This window comes from Protopterus annectens, chromosome 9.part0 (assembly GCF_019279795.1).
Source record: "Protopterus annectens isolate FY-2018-M chromosome 9.part0, PAN1.0, whole genome shotgun sequence".
Lineage (NCBI taxonomy): Eukaryota > Metazoa > Chordata > Ceratodontiformes > Protopteridae > Protopterus > Protopterus annectens.
Window position 1 is genome coordinate 1,554,123,833 of NC_056743.1, and position 23,596 is coordinate 1,554,147,428.

At 42.8% G+C, this 23,596-nt stretch overlaps 1 protein-coding gene across 1 annotated transcript in view; it reads right to left on the reverse strand.

Annotated features, from left to right (window-relative positions):
* PTTG1 (PTTG1 regulator of sister chromatid separation, securin) overlaps positions 1–23,596 on the reverse strand; it is a 232,855-nt gene that overhangs the window by 70,902 nt on the left and 138,357 nt on the right. Inside the window, exon 4 of the mRNA XM_044082495.1 lies at positions 17,644–17,737. Within this exon, the coding sequence (XP_043938430.1) occupies positions 17,644–17,737 (94 nt within the window). The remainder of the gene's footprint in view (positions 1–17,643; positions 17,738–23,596) is intronic.

The window sequence follows — 23,596 nt, forward strand, 5'->3', positions numbered from 1 at the left end:
TAGCGGCAATTAACCTATCACACTGCTTGAAACAAGACAAAGCCCACAAGTCTTAATTGAGTCAACATTCATACCGTTAATAATTTGGTATCTATGAACTTAACCAATGGTTCACTCAGTGGAACCCTGGCATCCACAACATGCCAACTTTAGAGGACAGTTGACATGCAGTAACAAGATGATTTTTAATTTAAAATTTACTGCAGTCAGTATTAAGATGCCTACAATATCTGGAGTCAACCAGGACTCCTACAATATTGAGTCACCACTGCACATAAAAATATGATCTACCTTTGCATCCTACAGTGGATGCCAGGGGATTCAGTCCCTGAACTACAAGCAAAGTTCATAGACTAAGCATTTAAGCTACAAATGCAGACAGACTTAAGGGATTTTGTTTCAAACCAAATGCATGATGAACGTTCCTTACTATGGAAGTAAGAGAGTTTTCCAACATAACCTATTGGTTTTGTGAAATATTTTTACCATTTCCCAAGTCTACAGATACAGGTTTAGGTCTGGAATACTTCCAGAGAAGCAGAGTGGCTATGGACAACTTGTGCCCATTTCTGCACACATTGTAATATTCTACATGTGAATACATTTAAATCAAAATTTAGTATTTTGAATATACATTGCCCTTGTGTACTATGAAGGAGTATTTGCAAATGTCTTAAACGTTAAATTCAGGTTTTATTGAAAAGCTGCCATCTCCCACCTCTGAGAAAGGAAATCTGACAAGTTATATGCCATGACAGATTTTTTTCCAGTACTAGAAGTGAATATCTTAACATTTATATTCTGTCTTTATGGAGGTTAATGATAAACATGCATCAGGTGAGTACAAAACCAAAACCCAATAAGATGAAAAATGGTTTAATCTTCTCCAACGATTCTATGGCCAATTCTACATTTGTTGAATGGAAGTCTGGCCAGGCACAAGGCCCCTTCCTATAGGATGAGTTCTAGTACAATCAAGCAGAACACAATTAAATTTTGCAATCCTTTGACTACATATAGTAAGGCTTTACACCAAATTATATTCTATACTATGCAGGATAGAGGTCACAATACAGAGCACATAGTTGAGTGGAAAGCAAAAGGTTAATTTTGAGAAATGTGGAAAAAAGCAGAGGCAAAGGGTGGGCTGAGTGAGGACCATGATTGTTACACCTCTGCTGTTAACTGAGGAAGCAACATTATTCTTACCCTGCAAGTTAGAATACTGACAGGTGTTGCTTTTACAAGTTTTAAATGCCCTTTTTCAACCAGCCTAAAAGCATTGATGGCATTCGAGCCTAGCTAGGGTTTTAATATATGAAGCCTCCCAATGCATTTTGGGCTTCAGTGAAAGGAGTTGGTCTTCAGAATGGAGAGTTTTGATTATTGTAGTGTTAAAGCATGGCTTTTAGTCCTGGATACTAATCAGGGTAGTATATTAGACTAAGCTGGTAGCAACTGAATATAGTGGAGGTGATGTGGGAGTTGTCCAAATTAGTTGGACAAGGGTAGAACAGTGTAGGGTTCTAAAGGAGCAATTTGAAGCAAAGCAAGCCATCTTATTGTAGTATTGTTCCAACTTTGAAAAAGTTGGAAAGTTTTCAAAGAGGTACACAGTAGGGTAGGCTTTAGTTGCTCTGGTTCTGTCAGTTAGGTATGGAAGAGGCCTAGCTTTTGGTGGTTTAGTCTGAAGTGTAGTCACAGAAATTTGTCCTGAGATTTTGGTGATAGGGAGCTGTTCAGTGGGTTATTTAATGGTGATTTTGACAAGAATTGAATGTTTGGGCGAATAGTAATTTTGTTGTTTGGGGGTTATGTAGGAGTAGAGTTTATCCAGGATTCTAAAAGACTTGAGAAATTTCTTGAAGTTTTTGTAGATTATGTGGACTCCAGAACGGCCTCTACAGAACCTTGGTGGACTCATGCAGTAAATGGTTAGAAATTACTTCTTGCTACCATTCAACTGCTTGGAATCTGTTGTGTAGCTAAACAGGTAATATGGTTGGGATGAAAACTGGTATGGCAAGTGAAGATGGTTTATGGTAATGTGTTGAAGTAAATTGTGAACAGATACATTTCTAGTACTTTGTCTACTTTGTCTAAAGACTTCTGGGTTTCTAATACAGTGATGGTAATTGACACCATTTCCCAAAGTCAAAAATAGGATTAAAGTTCATGGCATTGCATGCATCTGTAACCCATATAAAAACAAGACTTCCATTGCTCCCATTTGAATAGTCTGGGTGTATTTAACACCCCCCCCCCTTCTGCCTGCTAATCCTAGCATTTTATTATGGTCTCTGCTACACCCAGTGATTAGTGCCTTGCATACAATTTCAATAATCAGTTACTTTTGTCTTTTCCAGGACTACATCTGGTTCTTGCATCTGTTGGTAATTGGCCAGCCCATGAGATATAAAAACCTCATTTTCTATAGTACTTTGAAGCCTCGTAAACACAAGCTACAGTTACTTCATTAGGTTTGCACAATCCCCAGTGCAACAGTCTTGCCACATTATGCCTTTCAGTATTCAAGCACTTCTGCCATTAGTGTATTACACCAGACATGTTCAGTGGACTTGAGCCCAAGTGTACATTACTACCCTGGGCTGCTATTAACCTTTCATCTTTGTTTAAAATTCACCTCTCCTTAAACATTTTTGCATTGGTTCCCCGATAGCCATGCAGCTACCTTTTTGTACTGGCAACTATGCATTGCTCACATTTTCCTTCTCATCCAATCCTTCTTTGGCACACAGTTGCTGCCCGATTTATCCACTTCTGGCTAGATTTCCATGCCTGCTTGACACAGATATGCTTCTGCTAAACTAAGCATGAAAGTACTCTTAGATTTATCCATTTCAAACTTTCACATTTGGACCTTGAGAGGTCAGATGTATATGCAGTCAGAGTGCAGATCTATACATGTAGATCAGTTTAGAGGTGGCCCATACACCCTTCAGAATGGGGAACATACAATCCTGGTTATACATCAATTATGATGTGATAAGTATGAAGCATTTTTGTTTTCATGTCCAACTGACCTAGTACCTTTTGGGGACGGTCACCCCCAGTTAAAAGGGGGACAAACTGGCTTGTAGCTTGGACTGCTCCTAGCTGTCAGTGGTTTTTAGTATTAATTTTAGTCTAAAAATATCCCTTACCAAGTTTCACATTTGTTCAGGTTTTATTGTTGATCCTTCATAAATTCCCAACATATTTACACTGCTGCTCAAGTTACTACATTCCTGTCCCAAACCGATTTTCTTGGTGTTGCAGCTTTCCTACTTCAAAGTTTACTTCTGCACGTTTATCAAAATGAAGCGACATTCATATCTGAAATTTATACGAGTTGCTCATCTGACAAGTAACACTGCTTTAAAATCAAAGATGAGAAGTCTTTACATTTTGGAAAGCCAAATTGTAGCCACGACTCAATCTGTTAAGTAGACCACTTGATGGGCAAGAAAAGCTCAGCAGTGACCAAGTCACCCTGAATTGCCCCCTATAAATTTTTATCCCTAGGATAATTTGGCCTTTATCATGGCTTAGCTGCAAAGTAGTTTGCAAAAAGACTCACCCTACATGTACAGTTCATGGTCACTAAATGTAAGCACTTTGGTCCATGAATGGGGGATGCTGTCAAGTGCTTTTCTGTAGTCCATCCATGCCATACTTACAATTCTCCATTGAAATGCTTTGCACCATAGGACTTCCTTTTGTCATATTGGAGTTTTCTAAAGGACTAAAAATCTGCATCAATTCCAGGGTACTGTCTTGTAAGTTGTCAGAAGACAAGCTATTTATAGTTTAGGATATCTTGCATGTTCACTCTTAAGGAGCATCTTCTTCCTGTTAAGCTATGTTGGCATCTGTTCGGGGGTGCGCACAGTTACTCATAGCAAAGTCTTCATGTAGAGACTAATACTAAAAAAGTTTAATGCATCTGGGGCCTGGGGCTTTCCCCAGTTAGAAGCCTTCCTATTTTTTTCAATTTCTCTGGCTGTTGCTTCATCCCATTTCATATCCTGCATATTTGAACTTATTCTTTTACTTCTATCCATTCAGCATCTTTGTTTATTTTTCTAGGTCATCAGTAAATTGCTTATTTTGTACTTCTGTACATTTAAGTTTTTCTGCCTGTACCGAAACCTTTGCAGTAGTGCATGCTAGATCATGGTTTGTTCCAATACTGCATGCTACTTTTTGTTCCCTTTTCTGTACTTTGCAACACTTCCCATCTTAAAATTGCTTAATAGTTCTTTACTCGATACTTCCACAAAGTAATTTCCCTCCTTTCCCTTAATATGTCTTACCACAATAAATTAATGCTACTGCCTTGTCTTTTTGTGGTGGTAACATCCAATTTTACATCTGTTCTAGCAACTGAATTTCTATGAACAATTAATTTGAAACTATGAACACACATTTTTAGCCTCAGACTTTCTGTAGTCTCATTGATCTTTATCCATCTTTATTAAATCCAGCTCTGCCCTAAATAATTTTTCAGGGCACATACTGTTCTGTTTCCCGTGGGCCCTCTACAGAGAGATTCTCCAGCTTCATCCCACCATCCATTGTTCCTTCATATGGAAACTCACTGGCCTATCACTCTGCAACACTGTCAGAGTTGCTTCCTGTTCCTTCCCTTGCTGTGCAACTCCAACTGAACTTTGGAGCATCTTCATATGGGAACTGATCAGAGGCCATCTGGTCCACTGGCTTCACCTTAATTTGAGGAAGCATTCTATCATGCGGTGACATTTTCTACATCAAATCCTTCAATTTTCAGGTAACCCATAAATGTTTTAACTTCATTAATAATCCTCACTTCCCACTTTTCCTTACTTTTTGCATGGTAAAATTTTCCATATCCATAGGTCTTTGCTTGCCTGTTTGGTTCTGCTTATTTGTACAGATTAGTTTTGCTTTCTCCATTGCACAACTATTGCACCATAAAGTTTACCTTCCCCAATGCCCATTTCTTCAGAGGTCGCCTGCTCTTCCTTACTTGGGACAGCCTGTTCCATCATGCTGTGATGTAACCAGCGTTACTTTCTCCACTAAAATCCCTCACTTCATAGTATTCCAACACTTCAAAAGCTTTGTAAAGTTGTTGAAAAAAAGCAGTTTACATTCCCCTTTGTGACCTTTGTCAAATATTCTATATCTGGGCGTCTTTACCTGTATTAAGTCTTTGGAGCCGCTTTTTTAAATTTGGCTTTCCTTTGCATAAATACTGCACCATATCAGATCGGTTTCCTCATGTCCACATTTCTTTATACCTTTCAAATATCTGGATTTTGCTCTAGTTTTCGAAGAGACACTTTCTAAATGGCCCAAGGTTTCTTGTTCTCCACAATGCTTTTCACGAATCTGCTGTATTAACACATTTGCACTAGAAGCTTTTAAGTTCTTCTTGTGCAAGTATTTTCCTCCAATTTCTCACTCAATCTTCTGTCTGTAAAGGTTTGTGCTTCTTACATAATAGCAATACATAATTTACCTTTAATGTGATTTCTGCAGTAGAGCTTGCAGTTTAGTTTTCGGAGATACTTTATAAGTTAGAACCAGTTTGAGTGAAAAGTGAGCTTCCAAGGGGTTTTGTTTCTGGGGTGGTCTTTGTCCAGCTGTAACATTACTTTAAGGAGTGGTTAGCGGCTGTACTAAGTTACTGGAGTTTGTCAAGCCTTACCGTGTTTGGTTTTATTTATCAGTCTGCAGTGCAGAAGTTTTTGGCACTTTGAGTGGAGGCCTGGAAAGCATGGCATACCAAGCACCCTTGGCTGCCTATTAAATAGACATGTTGCTGGATTACATTTACCTCAGCCATGCTTATTCAGTATAAATTGGTAAAGGTTTAGTTGAGTGGCTTTGTCTAAAAAATTTAGATATTCCAAATTATATTGCTTAAGAGGATGAAAAGTACAGTTTTGTACCTACCATAAATGTAGATGTTCGAAGATCTACATTGCTGCAGTCCTTACATATGGGTAGTCCGCTGTCCTCGGTCGGCCCGAATACCAAAGTATTAAGCTGACGTCGGTCAAGGCGCTTAAGACTGACATCAGGACGTCAGGGTACAAATGCGCATGACCGACGTCATATCCTCAGTCTTTTCTTGCCCCAGATGTCAGAAGGCCCTAAAAAGAAAGGCCAAAACCAAAAGACAGCAAACCAACCACCCCTGCACTAATCATATTTACAATATTTACAAAATTCACAACCCAAACTACACCACCGCCTCTAACTACAGAGGGGAAGGAGGGAGGGTAAATTGGACTGCAGCAATGTAGATCTTCGAACATCTACATTTATGGTAGGTACAAAACTGTACTATGTTCTTCATCTCACATTGCTGCAGTCCTTACATATGGGTAGAATCCCAAAGCAGAGGTAAGGGAGGATGGCAAAACTATAAAGCATTAGGAGCTGCCAAAATGCCCTGTAAAATTGCAGTGGCAAAACCAGCCCTAGATTTAGAGTAAAGTGGAAGGTGGTAATGCTTAGAGAAAGTATGCACTGAACTCCAAGTAGCTGCCTCCAAAATATCTTTAGTAGCCACCCCTTAAAAAGCTGTAGAAGTGGCAGTAGCCCTAGTGGAATGAGGCCTAATCCCAGCTGGAACCTCCTTACCATGATGGGAATAACAGAAAGCAATACAAAAACCAATCCACTTAGAAATAGTTTGTTTTGAAACAGGTTTGCCCTGAGAACCCAAAGCAAAAGAAACAAATAACTGCTGAGACTGCCTGAACCCTTTAGTTCTGCTCAAATAATATCGCAATTGCCTGTGTATATCCAAAGTGTGTAAAATCTTTTCCCTCTTATTTTGCGGGTTTGCATAAGAAGTAGGCAAATGAATAGTTTGGTTTAAAGCCACACTAGAAACCACTTTAGGCATAAAGGAAGGATTAGTACGCAAAGATACCCTATCCTTATGGAAAATTAAGAAAGGCTCAACCGCCATAAGGGCCTGTAATTCAGAAACCCTTCTCGCAGAGGTAATGGCCAACAAAAAAGCAGTCTTCCATGATAAATATTTCAACTCTGCAGTAGCTGCAGGCTCAAAAGGTTGTAGAGTGAGTTTCTCCAACACAAAATTGAGATCCCAAGCAGGAGTAGGAGCTCTACGTGGGGGTCTTATATTCTTTGCCCCTCTAAGGAATTGCTTAAACAAAGGATGAGAAAACAATGGTGGGTCACAGTCATAGTGAGCAGAAATTGCTGCAGCATGAACCTTAATAGAGGAGAAGGACAAACCTTTGTCCAGTAACTCAGTAAGGTATTGAAGAGCCACACTTAAATTAGGCTTAGAAACATCAAAGTCCTTTGCTGTACTCCAAAATAAAAATCTCCTCCATTTATCTGCGTACACTTTCCTTGTACTAGGCCTTCTGGCCTCCAAAATAACATTCAAAACTTGTTGTGGAAGCCGAGACCCTCCAGGGTTTAAAACAGAATATGCCAGGCTGTTAGATGTAGAGAGTGAAGTCTGACATTGAGTAAATGACTGTTCTCCTGAGACAGCAGGTGAGGAATCTAAGGTAAAGGCCAAGGAGGCTCCCGTACCAGACTTCAGTAATGGGTACCAGTGCTGTCGGGGCCAATCTGGAGCTATTAAAATCATGTTTGGCTTGTCCTGTCTGACCTTCAGGAGTACCTTTGGGAGGAGAGGCAGAGGTGGAAAGGCATACACATGAAGATTGCTCCAATTGAATGAGAGAGCATCCCCTTTCCAGGCTGTGGGATGAAACCTTTTTGTGCAAAACTTTGGCAGCTGGTAGTTTAGTGGAGAAGCGAACAGATCTATGTCTGGAGTTCCCCATAACACTGTCAATTTCTGAAATACATGAGGATCCAATTTCCACTCGTGGGGATCCATAATTTGTCTGCTCAACACATCCGCTAAGGAGTTCTGTGCTCCTGGCAGAAACCTTGCCTGAAGATTTAGCTGTAAACGGAGAGCAGTCTCCCACAAAATCATTGCTTGTCTGCACAGAGAATAAGAATGCGTTCCCCCTTGCTTGTTGATGTACCGCATGACAGTTGTGTTGTCTGTTAGAACCAACACCTGCCCTGGAAGAAGTAAATCCTTGAAAGCTATTAATGCAAATTGGACTGCTAACATCTCCTTCAAGTTGATATGTAGATATTGAAGTCTGGCAGGCCACGTGTCTTGTACCCATTTTCCATTTAGATGAGCTCCCCAAGCTTTGTCTGAGGCATCTGTCGTTAGAATCTGACTCGCCTCTGGCCGGGTCACAGAGTCCCTTGTTTAGGTGACATTCCTGAGCCCACCACAAAAATTCCTTTTGAATGCAAGGTATTATCTGAATGACAGTGTCCATATCTTGGCAGTGCTGTGTCCATACATTTTTGAGATACCATTGTAGCTTCCTCATATGCAGTTTGGCATTGGGAAGTACCAGAATACAAGATGCCATGAACCCCAAGGCTTGAAGGACTGTCCTTGCAGTCAGCCTGGACTAACGAGACAATTGATGGAAGTAGAGAAAGATTCTTTTGTTTGTCCGGGGTCAAAAAGGCCATCTGGGATGCTGTATTCAGTCTCACACCCAGAAAGCACATGTCCTGAGAGGGTACTAGACTGGACTTTATTTCGTTCACAGAATACCCCAGGCATCTTAACACTGCTATCACATACTGTAAATGATGAAGTTCGTCCTTTCCTTGGGCCAGAATCAGGCAATCGTCCAAATAAGGATAGATTTGTATTCCTCTTAGCCTGAAGAAAGCTATCACCGGAGCCAGAACCTTCGTGAACACTCTGGGCGCAGTAGATAAGCCAAAGGGCAATGCAGAGAACTGATAATGAGAAGTCCCAGCCCGAAAACGCAGATACTTCCTGCAACTGAGCCTGATAGGAACATGAAGGTAAGCCTCTTGAGATCCAGAGTCACCATCCAGTGATCTTTGCCCAGAGGTAAAAGCTGTTGTAACGTCAACATTTTGAACTTGGGAATGTCCAGATATGTGTTGGACAGAAATCCAAAATTGGTCTCCACGTGTTCCCTTTCTTTGGTACTAGGAACAGGCGGGAATAAAATCCTAGGCCTACTTCTGGCAGAGGGACCGGTTGTATGGCCCTTATTTGAAGTAGCAGAGAAATTTGTTTGTGAGCCTCTAGTCTTTGCTGAGGAGGAACATCCGGCATGCCTTTGAAAGGAGGCAAGGTATGGAAATAAAACTTGTAACCTTGGTGTATGATATCCAATACCCATTTGTCTTGGGTAATCAAATTCCAATTTTCCTTGAAGAGTGCCAACCTTCCTCCCAAAGGTGCTGCCAGGCAAGAAGGATCTGGCAGCTGAAAAGGCAGGTCATTGGGCCTGTTTACGAAAGGACTGGCCCCTGCCCTCACCCGAAGATTGTGCAGGTGAACTCCCTGTTCTAGGTCTGAAAGAGCTCTGAGCTCTGCCCCTACCACGTCTAGATCTACCCCTAGACTGAGAATCATAAGAAGGATACGCCCACCCCTTAGCAGGCCAATTCCTACTAAACTTGGAGGCTGAACTTGCAAAAAATCTTTAACAGCCTGCATAGACTTAGCCTTGTCTTCCATTTTCTTCAAGACTGACTCCACAGGTGAACCAAACACCACATCAGACTGTAAAGGAGCATCCAAAATCCTTGTCTTAACATGGTCAGATAAATTCTGATCCCTCAGCCAGGCGTGCCTGCGAAGAACTGAACCAGTGGCAGCCACCCTAGACGAGGCCTGTACAGCATCAAAACCACATTGTAAAGAATGCTTACCCACCTGTACAGAAACATGCACCAAATCTTGTAATTCCTTACACTCAATGCCTTCCGCCAGAGCATCCACCTTAGACTTCAATTGAGAAAGAAGATAGTTTTGATATTTCAACATATGAAACTGGCAATTCAAAGCCCTCATAGCTAAGGTAGAAGATGTATAGACTTTCTTTCCCCATCTATCCAAAGCTCTGGCCTCTATCTGGAGGAACCGGATTTTTTACAACAGAGGCCTTGACACCCTTAGGTCCCTGACTAAGTTTCTGGGTCCGCCCTAGGACTCTTATAAAGATATTTATGAGCCTCAGGCACCCTGTAATACCTATCCGGTTTAACAGGAGCAGGAGGCAGAGAATCAGGATTAAGTGAAGCCTCTGCAAACACATCTTCCACAACATCCAGAACAGGGGGTATAGCCAAGGGCCTATGCTGGGGTAAAAGCAAAAATTCCCTAAGCCTTTTCCTGGAATCAGAGAAGTCCTGACCTTCCCACTTAAAATGTTCCCTCATGGAATGAAGAGTCTCTGAAAAAGAAAAATCCTCTGGAGGAGAAGCAGAAGGAGTCGAATCATCTGCATCAGAATAAGGAGAGTACTCCTGCAAGTCTTCAGCCGAAGACTCTGAAACATCCGAAGCCTGCTCAAAACTCCCCAACTCTGGCTCCACCCTAGGCCTCTTATCAGGAGGGGGCAAAGAACCTCTAATCAGAGTAATCAAATCTTCTGCCATTTTAAGCATGTGCTTCTTGGGCACAGACCCTGCTGAACTAGGAGTGACACCAACAGAAGCTAAACCTGGCCTGCCTCTGGGAGAAGCCTTGGAAACAGAAGGAGAGGGCCTAACCACCCTAGGAAGCGAGGGGAGCACAGTAACCTGAGAAGCCCCTTCAGCCTGACCTGCCTCCTGAGAGGCCACATCCTGCAATATCAAAGTCTCCCCTTGGGACTCCAGAGAAGCCTCCGTCGGAACTACTGGTTCCACTGACGCCTCTAAAGAACCGGCGTCCGGAACGGACGACTCATCTTGCCTGGGTTTAACTGCTTTGTCTTTGCGCTTCTTCGAAGAAGCGGGCGCCGGAGAATCCGACGGCATATTATAATTGCACCGCTTCCCGAAGACCAGCCTAGCACAATCTAACTTTTGCTTAATAGTGCGCTTATTGAACCTAGCATAAAAGCGACACCCAACAACGTTGTGCTCAGGCCCCAGACAAGGAATACACAAAGAATGATAATCCCTATGCGGTATCTGTTTCCCACAAGAAATACAGTTATTCACTTTTTCTGACATCCGGTAAAACACTGAGGCAAGAAAAACAAAATATTCCCCAACGGGGTACTTAGCCAACTTTGATTCGGTCTGAAACTCCGAACTCGAAAAATTTCAGAACGCCGAACGGCACTTGCAACGCTGCTTCTGCATCGGACCATGCGGCAAAAAAGACTGAGGATATGATGTCGGTCATGCGCATTTGTACCCTGACGTCCTGATGTCAGTCTTAAGCGCCTTGACCGACGTCAGCCTAATACTTTGGTATTCGGGCCGACCGAGGACAGCGGACTACCCATATGTAAGGACTGCAGCAATGTGAGATGAAGAACATCTGTACATACATTATAGGCATAATTTACTGGACTGCATACAAGCATGTTCACATAACTGGATTGGTCACTTAGGTTGTCCGATATTAGATGTCATTGAGTTTAGCTGAGCAAACCCAGTCCATAGTAGAGGCCTTAGAGGAGGGCTTGTTGCATCTTGATGTAGTGATCAACTGAGAAACCACAGTTGGATACAATTTGTGCCAAGTCTGTGTTCAGGTCAAAGGATGATCATTTCTTGGGGTATATTGGTAGATTCCTAGAGCAGCACATATTTTGCCATGCTGATGTCAGAGGGAATATATACAAGGCTATGATACAGAGGTATTGAGTTTGGCTTTACCTCTGCATTACTGAATGAAGGATGCAGAATCTGATAAGTGAATGTATTCAGGTGCAGGTGTTTCGGTATTCCGGTGTTTTGGGGGTACAATAGCTACCACACCCTTTTTTTGATACATATTGACTCAAGGATATTACACCCTGGAGGTAGGTTTTCGGTGTCTTCAGGGTTGTAATGAGATATGAAAGCTTGCAGTTCAATTGCTTTGTTACATATGCCTCCAAGGTTATGGTTTAGAACATTTTAAACCAGTTTATTAGAGTTGCAAGAATGAGGCATTAGATTAATAGTCATGTGAGACATTATGGGAGAGGCTGTTGTGGTTGGACCTGGGTTGAGGTAAATGCCACTGCTTAGTTGCAGACTGTATATTCCAGTTATCCCTACCCAATGCCACTTTGGTCAAATGTCTTTGTAACCAATTTGTAGGTTGGACTATTTGCATTTGAAAAAAAAAAAAAAAATGGAGGTTAAAGGTTGTGGGCTATACTGAATGTAATACAGGCGTAACTGACATTTAGGAGCAATGGAATGAGTAGTGGGCACAAGACTGGTGTACAATAGTTTGTGTCCTTCGGCTTTTCCCGGTTAGGGGTCACCACAGCGGAACTCCGGTCCGCTAATGACTGGCAGTAGATTTTTACGTGCTGGCTTGCTGGGCCTAATGCACAACCTTCAACTAAGGAACGCCCATTCACGCATGTCACCACACAGAAGACAGAGAATCGAACGGACGTCTACAATAGTGTGTGCAAGAAAATGAATAGTACTACATTAATGTTGTTAATGACAATGCAATAGGATATTGATAAAAGGCTGGATAGGCTTTGATTAGTTGTAGAAGTGAAGGGGTTGTCTAGTCTTAGGAGGAATCCAGCTGAAAGAAAATGTAGGAAGTGATAAGTGGCTGTGTGAAGGAGGGGCAAACATATGGACTGTAAACCATTTTGTGATTGGTGGCAATGTGTGGGTGGAGATTAGCTTAGCAAGCCAAGTGAATCAGCACAGCAAGGGCAAACTGAGCAAGTCCAACCACATCACTGGGGGGGGGGGGGGCGGCATAACCGCATTCTGTTTGGATACAGAGAAGTTCTTTGGAACTCAAATGCTGCAAGTCATTTGAAGTAGTTAACTTTACTGTTATTGGCTTTTCTTTTTTTCCCTCTGGAAAAGCAAGTGTCAATTCAGCTTCACCTTAGGCAGCACAAAGCTTGGAGGTTGGGATGCCCCTCCAGCAGATTCTACACAATACAGAGCAGTTTTTCCACACTTTGGCAAGATTAATTTGCTTTTTGAAAACCACCTTATGTTTTAACTGAAGGCATTTGTGCCTTCGCATCTACAGCACACTTTCACTCCAGAAGTTACCCAACTGAAGACATTCCTCCTTTTGTGCCTTTACATCTAGAGGCAAATTCAGTTGTAGACGTTACCTTTTGCTGAAGAAATCTCCCTACCAAGGGAAGACCATTAAGGATGCAGAGTTCTCAGTACACTTATTGCAGAAGGAAGCAACAGTTGATTTCACTTGAATTTTTTTTTTTCGCCATGACCCAACTATGACCTAGAATTAACATGTGATATGTAGGCCATTTGCCAATGTTTTTATAAATTACTGGAGGAAACACCCTAGATCCAATATGGGGACTTTAAAGCTGCATTTTTTTTTTTGCAATGCCCCTTTAGTATTAAGTATTGCATTTTGGCACTACAGATAAGTTTTGCTAGGTAAACTAAACGCTGTCCTGCATTTTCAAAATTGGTTTAGTCCTTGGGACATGTGGAAATACACTGCAAGTGAACTTCAGCATCACCACCACCAAATACCCCTCCAAACAGTAACAGTCAATTATTCCATAGTAGCATTTTAGACCTGGCTTGCTCATATCTTTACTACAGCCAAGTAAACTGCAATTGCTTCATTTTTATCTTAATATCTGTATGTGTAAGGTTTTAGGTTTGTTCTGAGGAAGTGTATATGGCATCAGATGTAAGCACTAAAGTCAAAAATCTATATTTGGAGCAGTATTTCTATCTGAAGTGCATAGTCAGCTGGTAGTGGATTATTTCTTTAAAACTGCAGTCACCAGAAAGTAGTTGTGTAACCATAAAGTGTATTCACCATTGCAGTATCACATGTAGGTTTTCCCTGTTGTGGTAGCCCTCAGCCACCTCAAATATCAGAGTCAATGTTTTTCTGCGTCTGCCACTGTGGCTTGACAGATGTCAGGTTGTTAGTGCTAAAGCAAGGCAGCTGACACCATTACATTAGTTTTTCTTGCCCTAACCAGTTAGAAGCCAAAGGAAATATGGAGAAGTGGTCCTGGTGGCTAAAAGCCACCATAAGAAGCTTGTGTCTCCCTAAAAAAAAAAAAAAAGTATACAAGGGGGAAGGAGGGAGGGAAGGAAACCAGGACTGCAACAGTGAATACACTCAAACATCTACATTTATCATAAGTATACACAACACGACTGTTTCACTGTTAGTCACCTGTGGGAGGATTCCCAAAGCTGAGGAGAGGGTTGGTAGAATTAGTAGAGAGACCTAGGCATGGGTCAGCATGCCCTGCAGAGGCAAACCCTGCCCTAGCCTTAGAGTAAAGATGTAAGTGGTAATGCTTTGTGAAGGCATGGACAGAAATTCATATGGCAGTTTCCAAGATGTCCCTGGCAGGAACTCCTCTGGAGGATTGCTGTGGAAATGGATGCTGCCCTAGTGGAATGGGTACGAATAGACTTAGGAGGTGGTTTCCCCTTGTAATCTGTAGCAGAAATGGATACAGTGCAATATCCATTAGGAAATAGTTTACTTGGAAATGAGCTTCCACTCTGCCCTTCAGGAAAACTGACCAACTTAGCTTTGCCTCAAGGGTTTAGTATGGTCCAGGTAGTATCTGAGCTGTCTGTACACGTCTAGCGATTAAAGAACATCCCCCCCTGTTTTGAGGGTTAGGAAAGATGTTTGGTAGATGTATGACCTGGTTGAGAGTCACATCAGATACCACCTTGGGCATAAAGGAGGGGTTAGTTCTCAGGGAGGCACCCTCCGCATGGAAAAGGATGAAGGGCTCAGTGGATATCAGTGCCTGAAGTTCTGAAACTCTTCTGAAACTCTTCTGGCAAATGTGATAGCCAATAGGAAAGCAGTCTTCCAGGTGAGGTACCTCAGGTTCTGCTGAAGCAGCAGGTTCGAAGAGTGGCAAGGTCAAGTTTTTCCAAACATAATTCGGGTCCCAGGCTGGCTTGGGTGGTCTTCTGGGAGGTCTGATATTAAGCCCCTCTGAAGAATTGTTTAATCAAATGTGAACAGGGGCTGATCTGCATAGAAATGAGCAGAAATGGCAGAGGTGTGGATTTTAATAGGAGGAGGCCACTATTGAGCAACTCCGCTAGGTAGCCCAGGATAAGAGGCATGGAAAGTTGAGGAATAGCCCCCTCTGGACTGGCTCCAGGAGCAGAATTTACCATCTCCCTGTGCAGGATTTTCTGGTGCTGGGCCTTCTGGCCTCAGTGATAATGTCTAGGACCGGTTTGCTTAACAGGAGGCCCCCGTTTGCCTTTAGATTATTAGCCATGCTGACAGTGGAATCTCTGCAAGTCTGGGTGCCACATCCCCCCCCCCCCACCTGTGTCAAGAGGTCAGAGATCACGGGAAGCAATGTCAGGCTGCACAGTAAAGGGTACCAATGTGGTCTGGGCCAATCTGTAGCAATGAGGATGGGCCTTTGGCGTCTCCTCCCTTATGATCAGTACCATGGGAATAAGAGGCAGGAGGGAAAGTGTACACAGAGGGAGTTGCAGGGGGAAGGTAAAGCCTTCCTCCTAGCTTTTGGTGAGTGGAAGGAGGGCAAGGGGGGGGGTTGCCATAGAGGGATGGCTTAGAACTCCCTGACTTTGGGGTGGAAGTGGTCCACTGTTTGGTTCTCGGCTGTCCCTGTGATAGGGGCCTGGGTGGTCTGTCCCTGTGGGGCTTACTTTGCCCCAGTCTGCTAGGTGCAAAAAAGGACCAGTGCTTAGAGCGAAGAGTCCTGCTGAACCTAGAGCTGTACCTGAAAGAAATCTTTTCCTGTTTGCATAAATTTTGCTTAGTCTCCCAACTGTAAGCCCCTCTTATGCTTTCACTCAAAAAAAAAAAAAAAAAAAAAAAAAAAAGCAGTACTTACCCAAGGATGAATCAGTTTAGATTTGACATGATCAGGGAGAGGTTGTTCCTTCAACCATGCATGTCTGTCTCCTAATGACATGCAGACTGCTGCCCAGCTTGAGGCTTCTTCGGAGTCGTATCCACAGTGCAATGAATGTTTGGCCACTTGACAAGTAGAGTGCAGTAAATCTGCCAACTCTTTCAAATTAGCAGTCAGGAAAGGTAGAAATATTTTGCTTTAATAGTTCGTGTGTTGTTGATAATTTTAACATATGGAACAGACAGCTGAGAGCTCTGTTAGCCAAAGTTGCAGGTGTATACTTTTACCCCATCTGTCCAGAGCTCTGGAATCCTTGTCAGAAGGAATAGGATTCTTAACAGAACTAGTCATAGCTCTTTTAGGTCCCTGTGCAAGGACCTCTGGGTCTGCAGCAAGATTTCTGTACAGGTATTTGAGAGAATCCAGTACTCTACCCAATCAGGTTTACTGGGAGCAGGTGAGAGGGCATCAGGGGGTAAGCTGGATTCATGGAAAAAAAATCATCCACCACCTCTAAGATAGGGGGATGGCCAAGGGTCTGTGCAGGGGAAGGTCTAGAAACTGATTCCCAGTGGAAATGTTAGAGGGTGTGAAGGATTTCCCCATAGGAAAAGTCCTCTGGTGGGGAGGCAGAAGGAATGGATTCCTCTGCATCTGAATCCTCATAAGCAGTCAAACGTTCCGACTTCAAAAATCTGAATAAATCAGATTCCTCAGAATCTTGTTCTGTCAATATTTCAGGAGAAGGGCGTCTTTTCCTTTTAGAAGTTGTGGCCTGACTGCCCCTAAGGGCGATAAGTTTCTCCGCCATTTTAAGCATTAGGGCTTGAGGTGGTGGAGCAGGAGTAAGATGGTGGCTAGAAGTAGATTTTCTAGGAGTGGCCTGGCTTTTAGGCCCAAAACTATCCAAATCTGTCTGGGAGAAACTGTAGTCCAGATAGGACATCGATTTCGGTCTAGATTTGGTAGTGTGCAAGGCCTCCTCGGAAGCAGGTGCCTGCGTCACAGCTCCAGACTCAACTGAGACAGAGAACCAAAGGCTCGGAAGACAGATTTCTGTGGCATACCAGACTCTGAAAGGCCTGTGTAATACATCAGGGGCTGCAAAATCACCTCAATGAATTCTGGAGAGCTGACTACCTGCTTAGCAGTAGAGTCATCAGAAGGCTTAGCCTAGTCTGTCTCCATTTTTTCTGAATGTCGGAATGCAAAGACATAAGACAAAATATCAGTCTACAATAAAAGAGCTCTACGACAAATGGTCATCACATTAAAAAGGGTACAGAACTGGGAATGGGGGATGTCATGGTCTGGGCCTAAACAAATAATGCAGTATGAATGAAGTCTTCTGCTTTTCACAGGTGAGACAATTGTTAACTTTCAGACATCTGTTAGTGCAAGAAGAGAGGATCCCAACATGGTACTTGGGCTTTAGACGTTTTAAGCGGCAATTCAAACTGGTAGCAACTGACAGGCACACTTTACCGAGCCCATAGCAGAAGCAGTTGGCAAGAAAGACATGCAATGGCATCAGCTGCCTTGCTTTATAGCAAGGATGGCCTGACAAGTGACAGCTGATGCAGAAAAACTGACTTTGCTATATGGGCCGGTGGCTACCACAACAGGGCTAACCCCACAGGTGATGACCAACACTGAAACACGAACATCTATGTGCAAGCAGGGAAGCTCACCTACATGTTCAGCAAGTAGAACTTGTAAGAAACTGACAGCTTACCCAGAGGATCATAAGGATGAAATGACTCAATGTCTGGATATTCTAGACAGTCACCTTTAACTTTTTCCTGCACAGCTGGGATGGTTTCAGCAGGCTGAAATTAAAAAATGCTCACATTAGTCAAAATCATTTTAGTTTACTTCAATATTACATTTCAAGCTTATGTACTTCCAGCTGTCACACAAAGCACATTTCTGTCTCAGCCCAGAGATGAAAGCAAAGACTACATAAAGTGCATACAAAAACAGAAGCAATCACTATATACAATATGGAGGCGTGGTCACAGTGCTTTAGGATTTCCATGCACAAACCTGCAACCAGCATTTAAAGCATTTCCCTTCATTACTTTACCAGTTTCCACTGGATGGCTTTCAAAGAAATGCACGGCAAATGCTAAAGAAAATGCCAAAGGTTAAGTAAAGGGAAGTGTAAACCTACTGCAAAAAGCAATTTCAAAACTTTTTTTGTTAAGCAATGTCACAGGGCTCAATTCTGTGGTTTACTTCCTTCTTGGGGAGGGGAAGGAGAGAAAAGAGGCTTCTGCACCTCACTTGCAAGTTCGACATCTTAAAGCCATACTGGTATTACTAATTGCAATACTAAACTGCTTATACATGTGCATACCTTACAATGGACTCTTGGTTCCAGGTTCTCAACTTGCCATAAGCTCTGGCAACCCCCCCCGCAATGACATTTGCTATCTGGTGAAAGATCATACCAACCCAGACTCATGCTCTCAGAGATCAGGAGATATCTTAATGTGGGGTGGGGTGGGATGGGATGACTAAAGGCACAAAATTGTGAGATTTTAAATATTGCTCACAGCAGGATTTGTTACCTTGCATTTTCTGAATGAGATGAAGTCTAATGACTTCAATCCTCCCCTAGTCAGAAAACACATTTTGGTTCGTTCCTCAAACGATCTGGACAGTCATTACCTATGACGAGAGTATCAGCCCCAAATGGCTGAAACAGAACCCCAATCACCTCAGTCTGCGCCTTTACTTTGAGGAGGGTGCCTGGTAAGGTAGAGGGAATGTATAGCTTAGGTACTTACCCAAACCCACATGGATGCTAGTGAAAGGAGTCCGGATACTGGTACCGCAACAGGGAAACCTCTTGAGCATCTACAAAATGCTTTTGCAATGCACTACTACAGTACTGACTGAGAACAGACCAGCCTGTTAAAAGTAGCAGGGGACAAGGCTCAGCAAGGCAATGGGAAAGTCTGTCCTGGGAATAACACATTTTGATGCATTAACAAGTGTTCACTGAAAATGTCTAGCTATGCAGACCATTCTAAAAGCAACCTCTCAGGAAGGCAGTGGTCTTGAGAAATATTAGGTCTCACTGGTACAGTGCAGGCAGGAGTAGGCTTACCACAATGCATAGCAAAGGCAATAAATTGCCACATTTTGCAGTAGCTTTCCTCCCCAGCAGAAAAGCTAGCAAAATACCAGTGCATTAACTGCCCATCCCCATAAACACAGAAATGAGGGGCAAATAACCTTGTTAAAGGATACCCCTCGCCACCTCTGGCATGAGATTTGTTGGTTTGTAATGAGACTTGTAAAGCACTCCCTCCATAACATCTGCAGTTAAGATTTAGCAAAGGTAAAGGCCAAAGCCATATTCCAAGGCAAGCATTTTTATAGTGGTAAAAGTAGCTGGTTCAATGGAGGAAATGCAAACTTATACTACAAAAGTGATGTGCCATGGTGGAGAGTATCCCTGGGTGTTGACTCCCTGCCAACTTGCATTCCCATAAAGACATGCAGAGGTTTACCTTTAAAAAAGACATGAAAGACCCATTTTGACCATAGTAATAAAGACTAGTTACTGAATTAGGGCCCTTTTCTTTGCTATGGCACCAACAGAATCTTTCCACTTCGCTAGAACAATGCACTGGAGATTCTGCCCTCCCCTAACACACCAAACCCTACACCCCACCTTCCATCATGTCCTCAAAACGCATGCTTAGAACACTCAAGTCAACCTTCACAGCTAAAAGCTAGCCCAAATCACAGCCCCCCCCCCCCATTCAAAGTCAAGCAGTCCACATTGAAGTAGCACTCATCTTAAAGCTCAGAAGAGTAGCATTTTTTCATCCTCAATACCTGTAGGATGAAAGGTAGGAAAGCACAAGAGCATAGACTTGCCCAGGCTTTAAGTTCAGAGCCTGGTAAAAGTCTACTCACTTTTGTCTTCCTGACAAGACAATAACTATTTGTTACACCTCAATTCTGTACTTTGTACAGAGAACCTGCTCTTGTTTCAACATCCATTTACTGGCATCTCGTTTTGTGCTGCTGGTCTGGTATGCATTCACACAGGATGCAATGTACTCCAAAGCTTAGTCTAATTCTTTGGCCAGCTCCTCTACCTTTTACTGCTAGTCTGTACAGTAGGCAGGAACTGGAATCCCTAGACAACACTGATTACCTGTGCTGGCCTCCTAGCACAGGTCTGTCATTGGACTGGAGGTAAAATGCCTCAAGACTTTGGAATGACCAGAAGTTTAGTTTCAGGCAGGCCCAGAAAATGTCATTTAGTCTGAGCCAGAGAACTTTTGCTTCCCATTTGAAGTTTCACTTATGAGAGTCCCCAAATGAGACCTCCTCAGGTGGCGAGGATAAGAAAGCATCCTCACTGCTATGCGATTGGTATGAAGGAGACCTAAAGCACATTCTTGCATCTAAATCTGGACTATTCAAGATCCTTTCAGAAGATGCTTTATCTCCAAAAAACTGACTGTTCTAGAATTAAACTACAAATATTTGTAGATCATGTGAGAAAAGACTAGCAAATGCAAAGTCTTGGTGCTTGAGATTGCAGTCCATCTTTAAGGGCGTTTTATGTAGAATACTTGATACTAGTGGTCTCCAACATCCTCCAGCACAGAGATGTTGCCTTCCCCTGCATTGCCAATGTTGCCAGTATCAGATACAAATCCCACCAAGAGTCCTCAGGACCAACCAAGAGGAGAGGTCTTTCTTTGAGAGGATATGCTAGAAGCTAGTATGGCAACTTCCTGAGGGCAAGCTGTCACCAACACCAAATACAAGTGCAGAAAAATGCCACACTAGACACTGCTGTCTGAAAGCCAATGTCACCAGTCAGCCTTCCAGATTTTCTCCTTTGGGCACTCCACTAAATCCTTTTCTTCCATGCATGTCAGAGGATCACACCAGCGGCAGACCAGGAATTCAGAGAGGGCTGCACCGGGGACAGTTTTACATCTGTACCCAGATTAGAGAACATTCGCTGGTAATAAGTTTTAGGTGGAAAGATCTAAAATTTCCATTTGGGGGGCTGCCAGTAACAAGGATAAGGATTCCACCCCAACCCTAGCCAGGGTATTAACTTAAGCCTGGAAGTAGACTGATGAATGACTGGCAATACAGCAATATAGCCATAGACATGGCCTAGAGGGAGAAGGTACAGAAGTCTGGAAGGTAGGCTGGCTGTAAAAATAAATCCAAGAGTCGGTACAACAGCAGGTTAGGAGATACGCTGACAGCATGTTTGACCAAATGGATGGATACATTAGGAGACACACCGACAGCATGTTTGCCATTAGATCTCTCTCTCCATAATATATAAAATGTTTACAGCAAACGGCCCAGAAGGGCTACATTTTGTGGTATGATCTTAATTTTATAATGGTACAATCATAATGACAAGTTTGTAGTGGTCCTTTAAGTGCCACAGTGCCCTTCATGGTGGGTAGCATATTGCTGCAGTCTTGTTTAGAATGTGTGGGCAAGAACTCTCTGATGTAGATGGGGCAAGTACATGCTGTTACTCAGAATTTTTATCTGCTCTTTGCACATTTGCAGGCTGCAATTGTGCAACAGATCAGCCAAGCAGTTTGAAGCCTAGCTACTGCATCCCACTTACTGAGTAAAACAGCAGGGCTAGGCCTAGTGTAAATGTGTGCCCCCCCCCCCAATCTGAAAAGATTTTGCTCCTTTAAAAATTGTGTTACTACCAATCACGCAGCTTGTAATTTGGCTACTGCAAGTTATAGCTTTGCAAAACAGGGTCCGTTCACTTTTCTGGAGCCACTGCTGTTGCTAACCCAAGTAGGAACAGGCAAGTGTACACAGATAAAGGTAATTTCACCAGAAGCAACTGGTTGGGCAACCTGTGGTTCTCAAGTGAGATGAGGTGCTTAGGGCTCAAACTACTAGTTTGAGCAAGTACTTTTAGTTGTCAGTCAATTTAGTGTTGCATTCATGAGATTCCTGCACAAAATGTCACAAAATAAACTTATGGTATAATGCAATGACTGTTCACTATAGCAGGATGTGTAGATTTTCCTTCCTTCATGGCAGAGGCCATAGAGTATAAAGTTATGGGTAGAACCCCCATGGTATGGAGTGTAAACAGTGAAGCCCATCACATAATAGGTTTGCAATTTGTTAACTGGGTCTAAGTTTTTACTTTGTGCTGCAACAGCTAGTATTACATGGTTGGGAAACTTTAGTTACCAATTAACTGCTGCTGGTGGTTTGTGCAATGCTCTGGCTGCATTGATACACACCACCCTTTTAAAAGTAATTGCAGTAAGAAATGTGCAAGAATCCCCTTAATGAGGTGCCATAAGTGTGCAAGTTACTCCACCCGCCAAAAAACATAACGAATCTGACAGTCTTAAAATGCAACATTTACAGTGGGGTAGTTGTAAATCCAACAAGTTACATATATGCATCACATCTAACCAGTTTGCTAGATGCCAGAGTAAGGTGCAACAAAAGCCTTAGAGAAGCCATGTGTTAAAATTCCCCCTTCATTTAGTGCTTCTGCGACTTAGTTCAGCTAGGTTAAGCTTTAGAAAGCCAGAATAGGTCCAGGGAGTGCAATCTCTGCATGTACCTGCATAGGAGTCCAATATATGGACCGTAGTCTTTGCAAATGAGGCTGAAATACTCCCTTTAAGAGGAACTATTCTCCAAGTTTCTGGTATAATTTAACATTTGCCAGGAAATTCCAACTTGGAACAAAGCCAATTGCCTGTGGAGGCCTGGGGAGAAATGCTCCAGACATCTTTGTAATGTGGGAGGAAAGGAAACCAGAGTACCCCCAAGAAAACCTACATGAACACAGGTAGGACATGTAGACTTTGCACAGAAGGCACTCCAGCTGAGAATCGAACCCGAGAACCTCTTGCTGTGAGGAGACCATGCTACTTATGCAGCGCTGCACTGTCAAATTCAGAGGTTAACTGAGGTGGTCCAACATACTGACCAGGACAGCCTCCCCCCCCCCCCCATATAGCAAATGCTTTTGGTCCTGGAGTACATATTGGGATTCTGTTCAGAGTTATTTTTTGGGAAGGTAGAAGAGAGTATGAACTTAAGCAAGCTTGCATTAAATTAGGAAGGCACTGACCATTTATAGAAGTGCAGGTGCCAGCTTATGGAGTAGTTAAAAGCCACCCCCCCCCCCAATCCTAGAATGATGGCACAGATCAAACAAACTAGTTTAATATAGGCTTTAATTTACAGATGCCATGACTGGCTTCTGTACACTATCATAATGCATTAAGTTTTGTTCAGAGTTGGAGGTAATTACCCTGGCCAATTAGTGATTGACTTCAGATTGCAGTAACTTGTCTACCTCCACTTGTGGGCCTAGATGAGTGGTAGGTAGAAAAAAGTAATGTCATTACAATGTAACTTTAAAGCAGCCATGTTTGGCCTGCATCTGGCAGTACCCATCTTCCATCTAACTGCAGGATAACAATGGTGTCATTTCAAGGGGTCCTAAATTTAAATCATAGCATTCTTGGCAATTGTAAGATGCTGCTCAAAACTAGTTTTCCTTCTAGTGTAAGCACCATACTCAAAAGCTCCATCATAGCCCAAGGGGGCGCAATGCAAGAAATTTAATCCCACTTCATGTGGGGGTGAAAGTCTAAACTTGGTCTCTCCACTCAAGCACTCTAGTT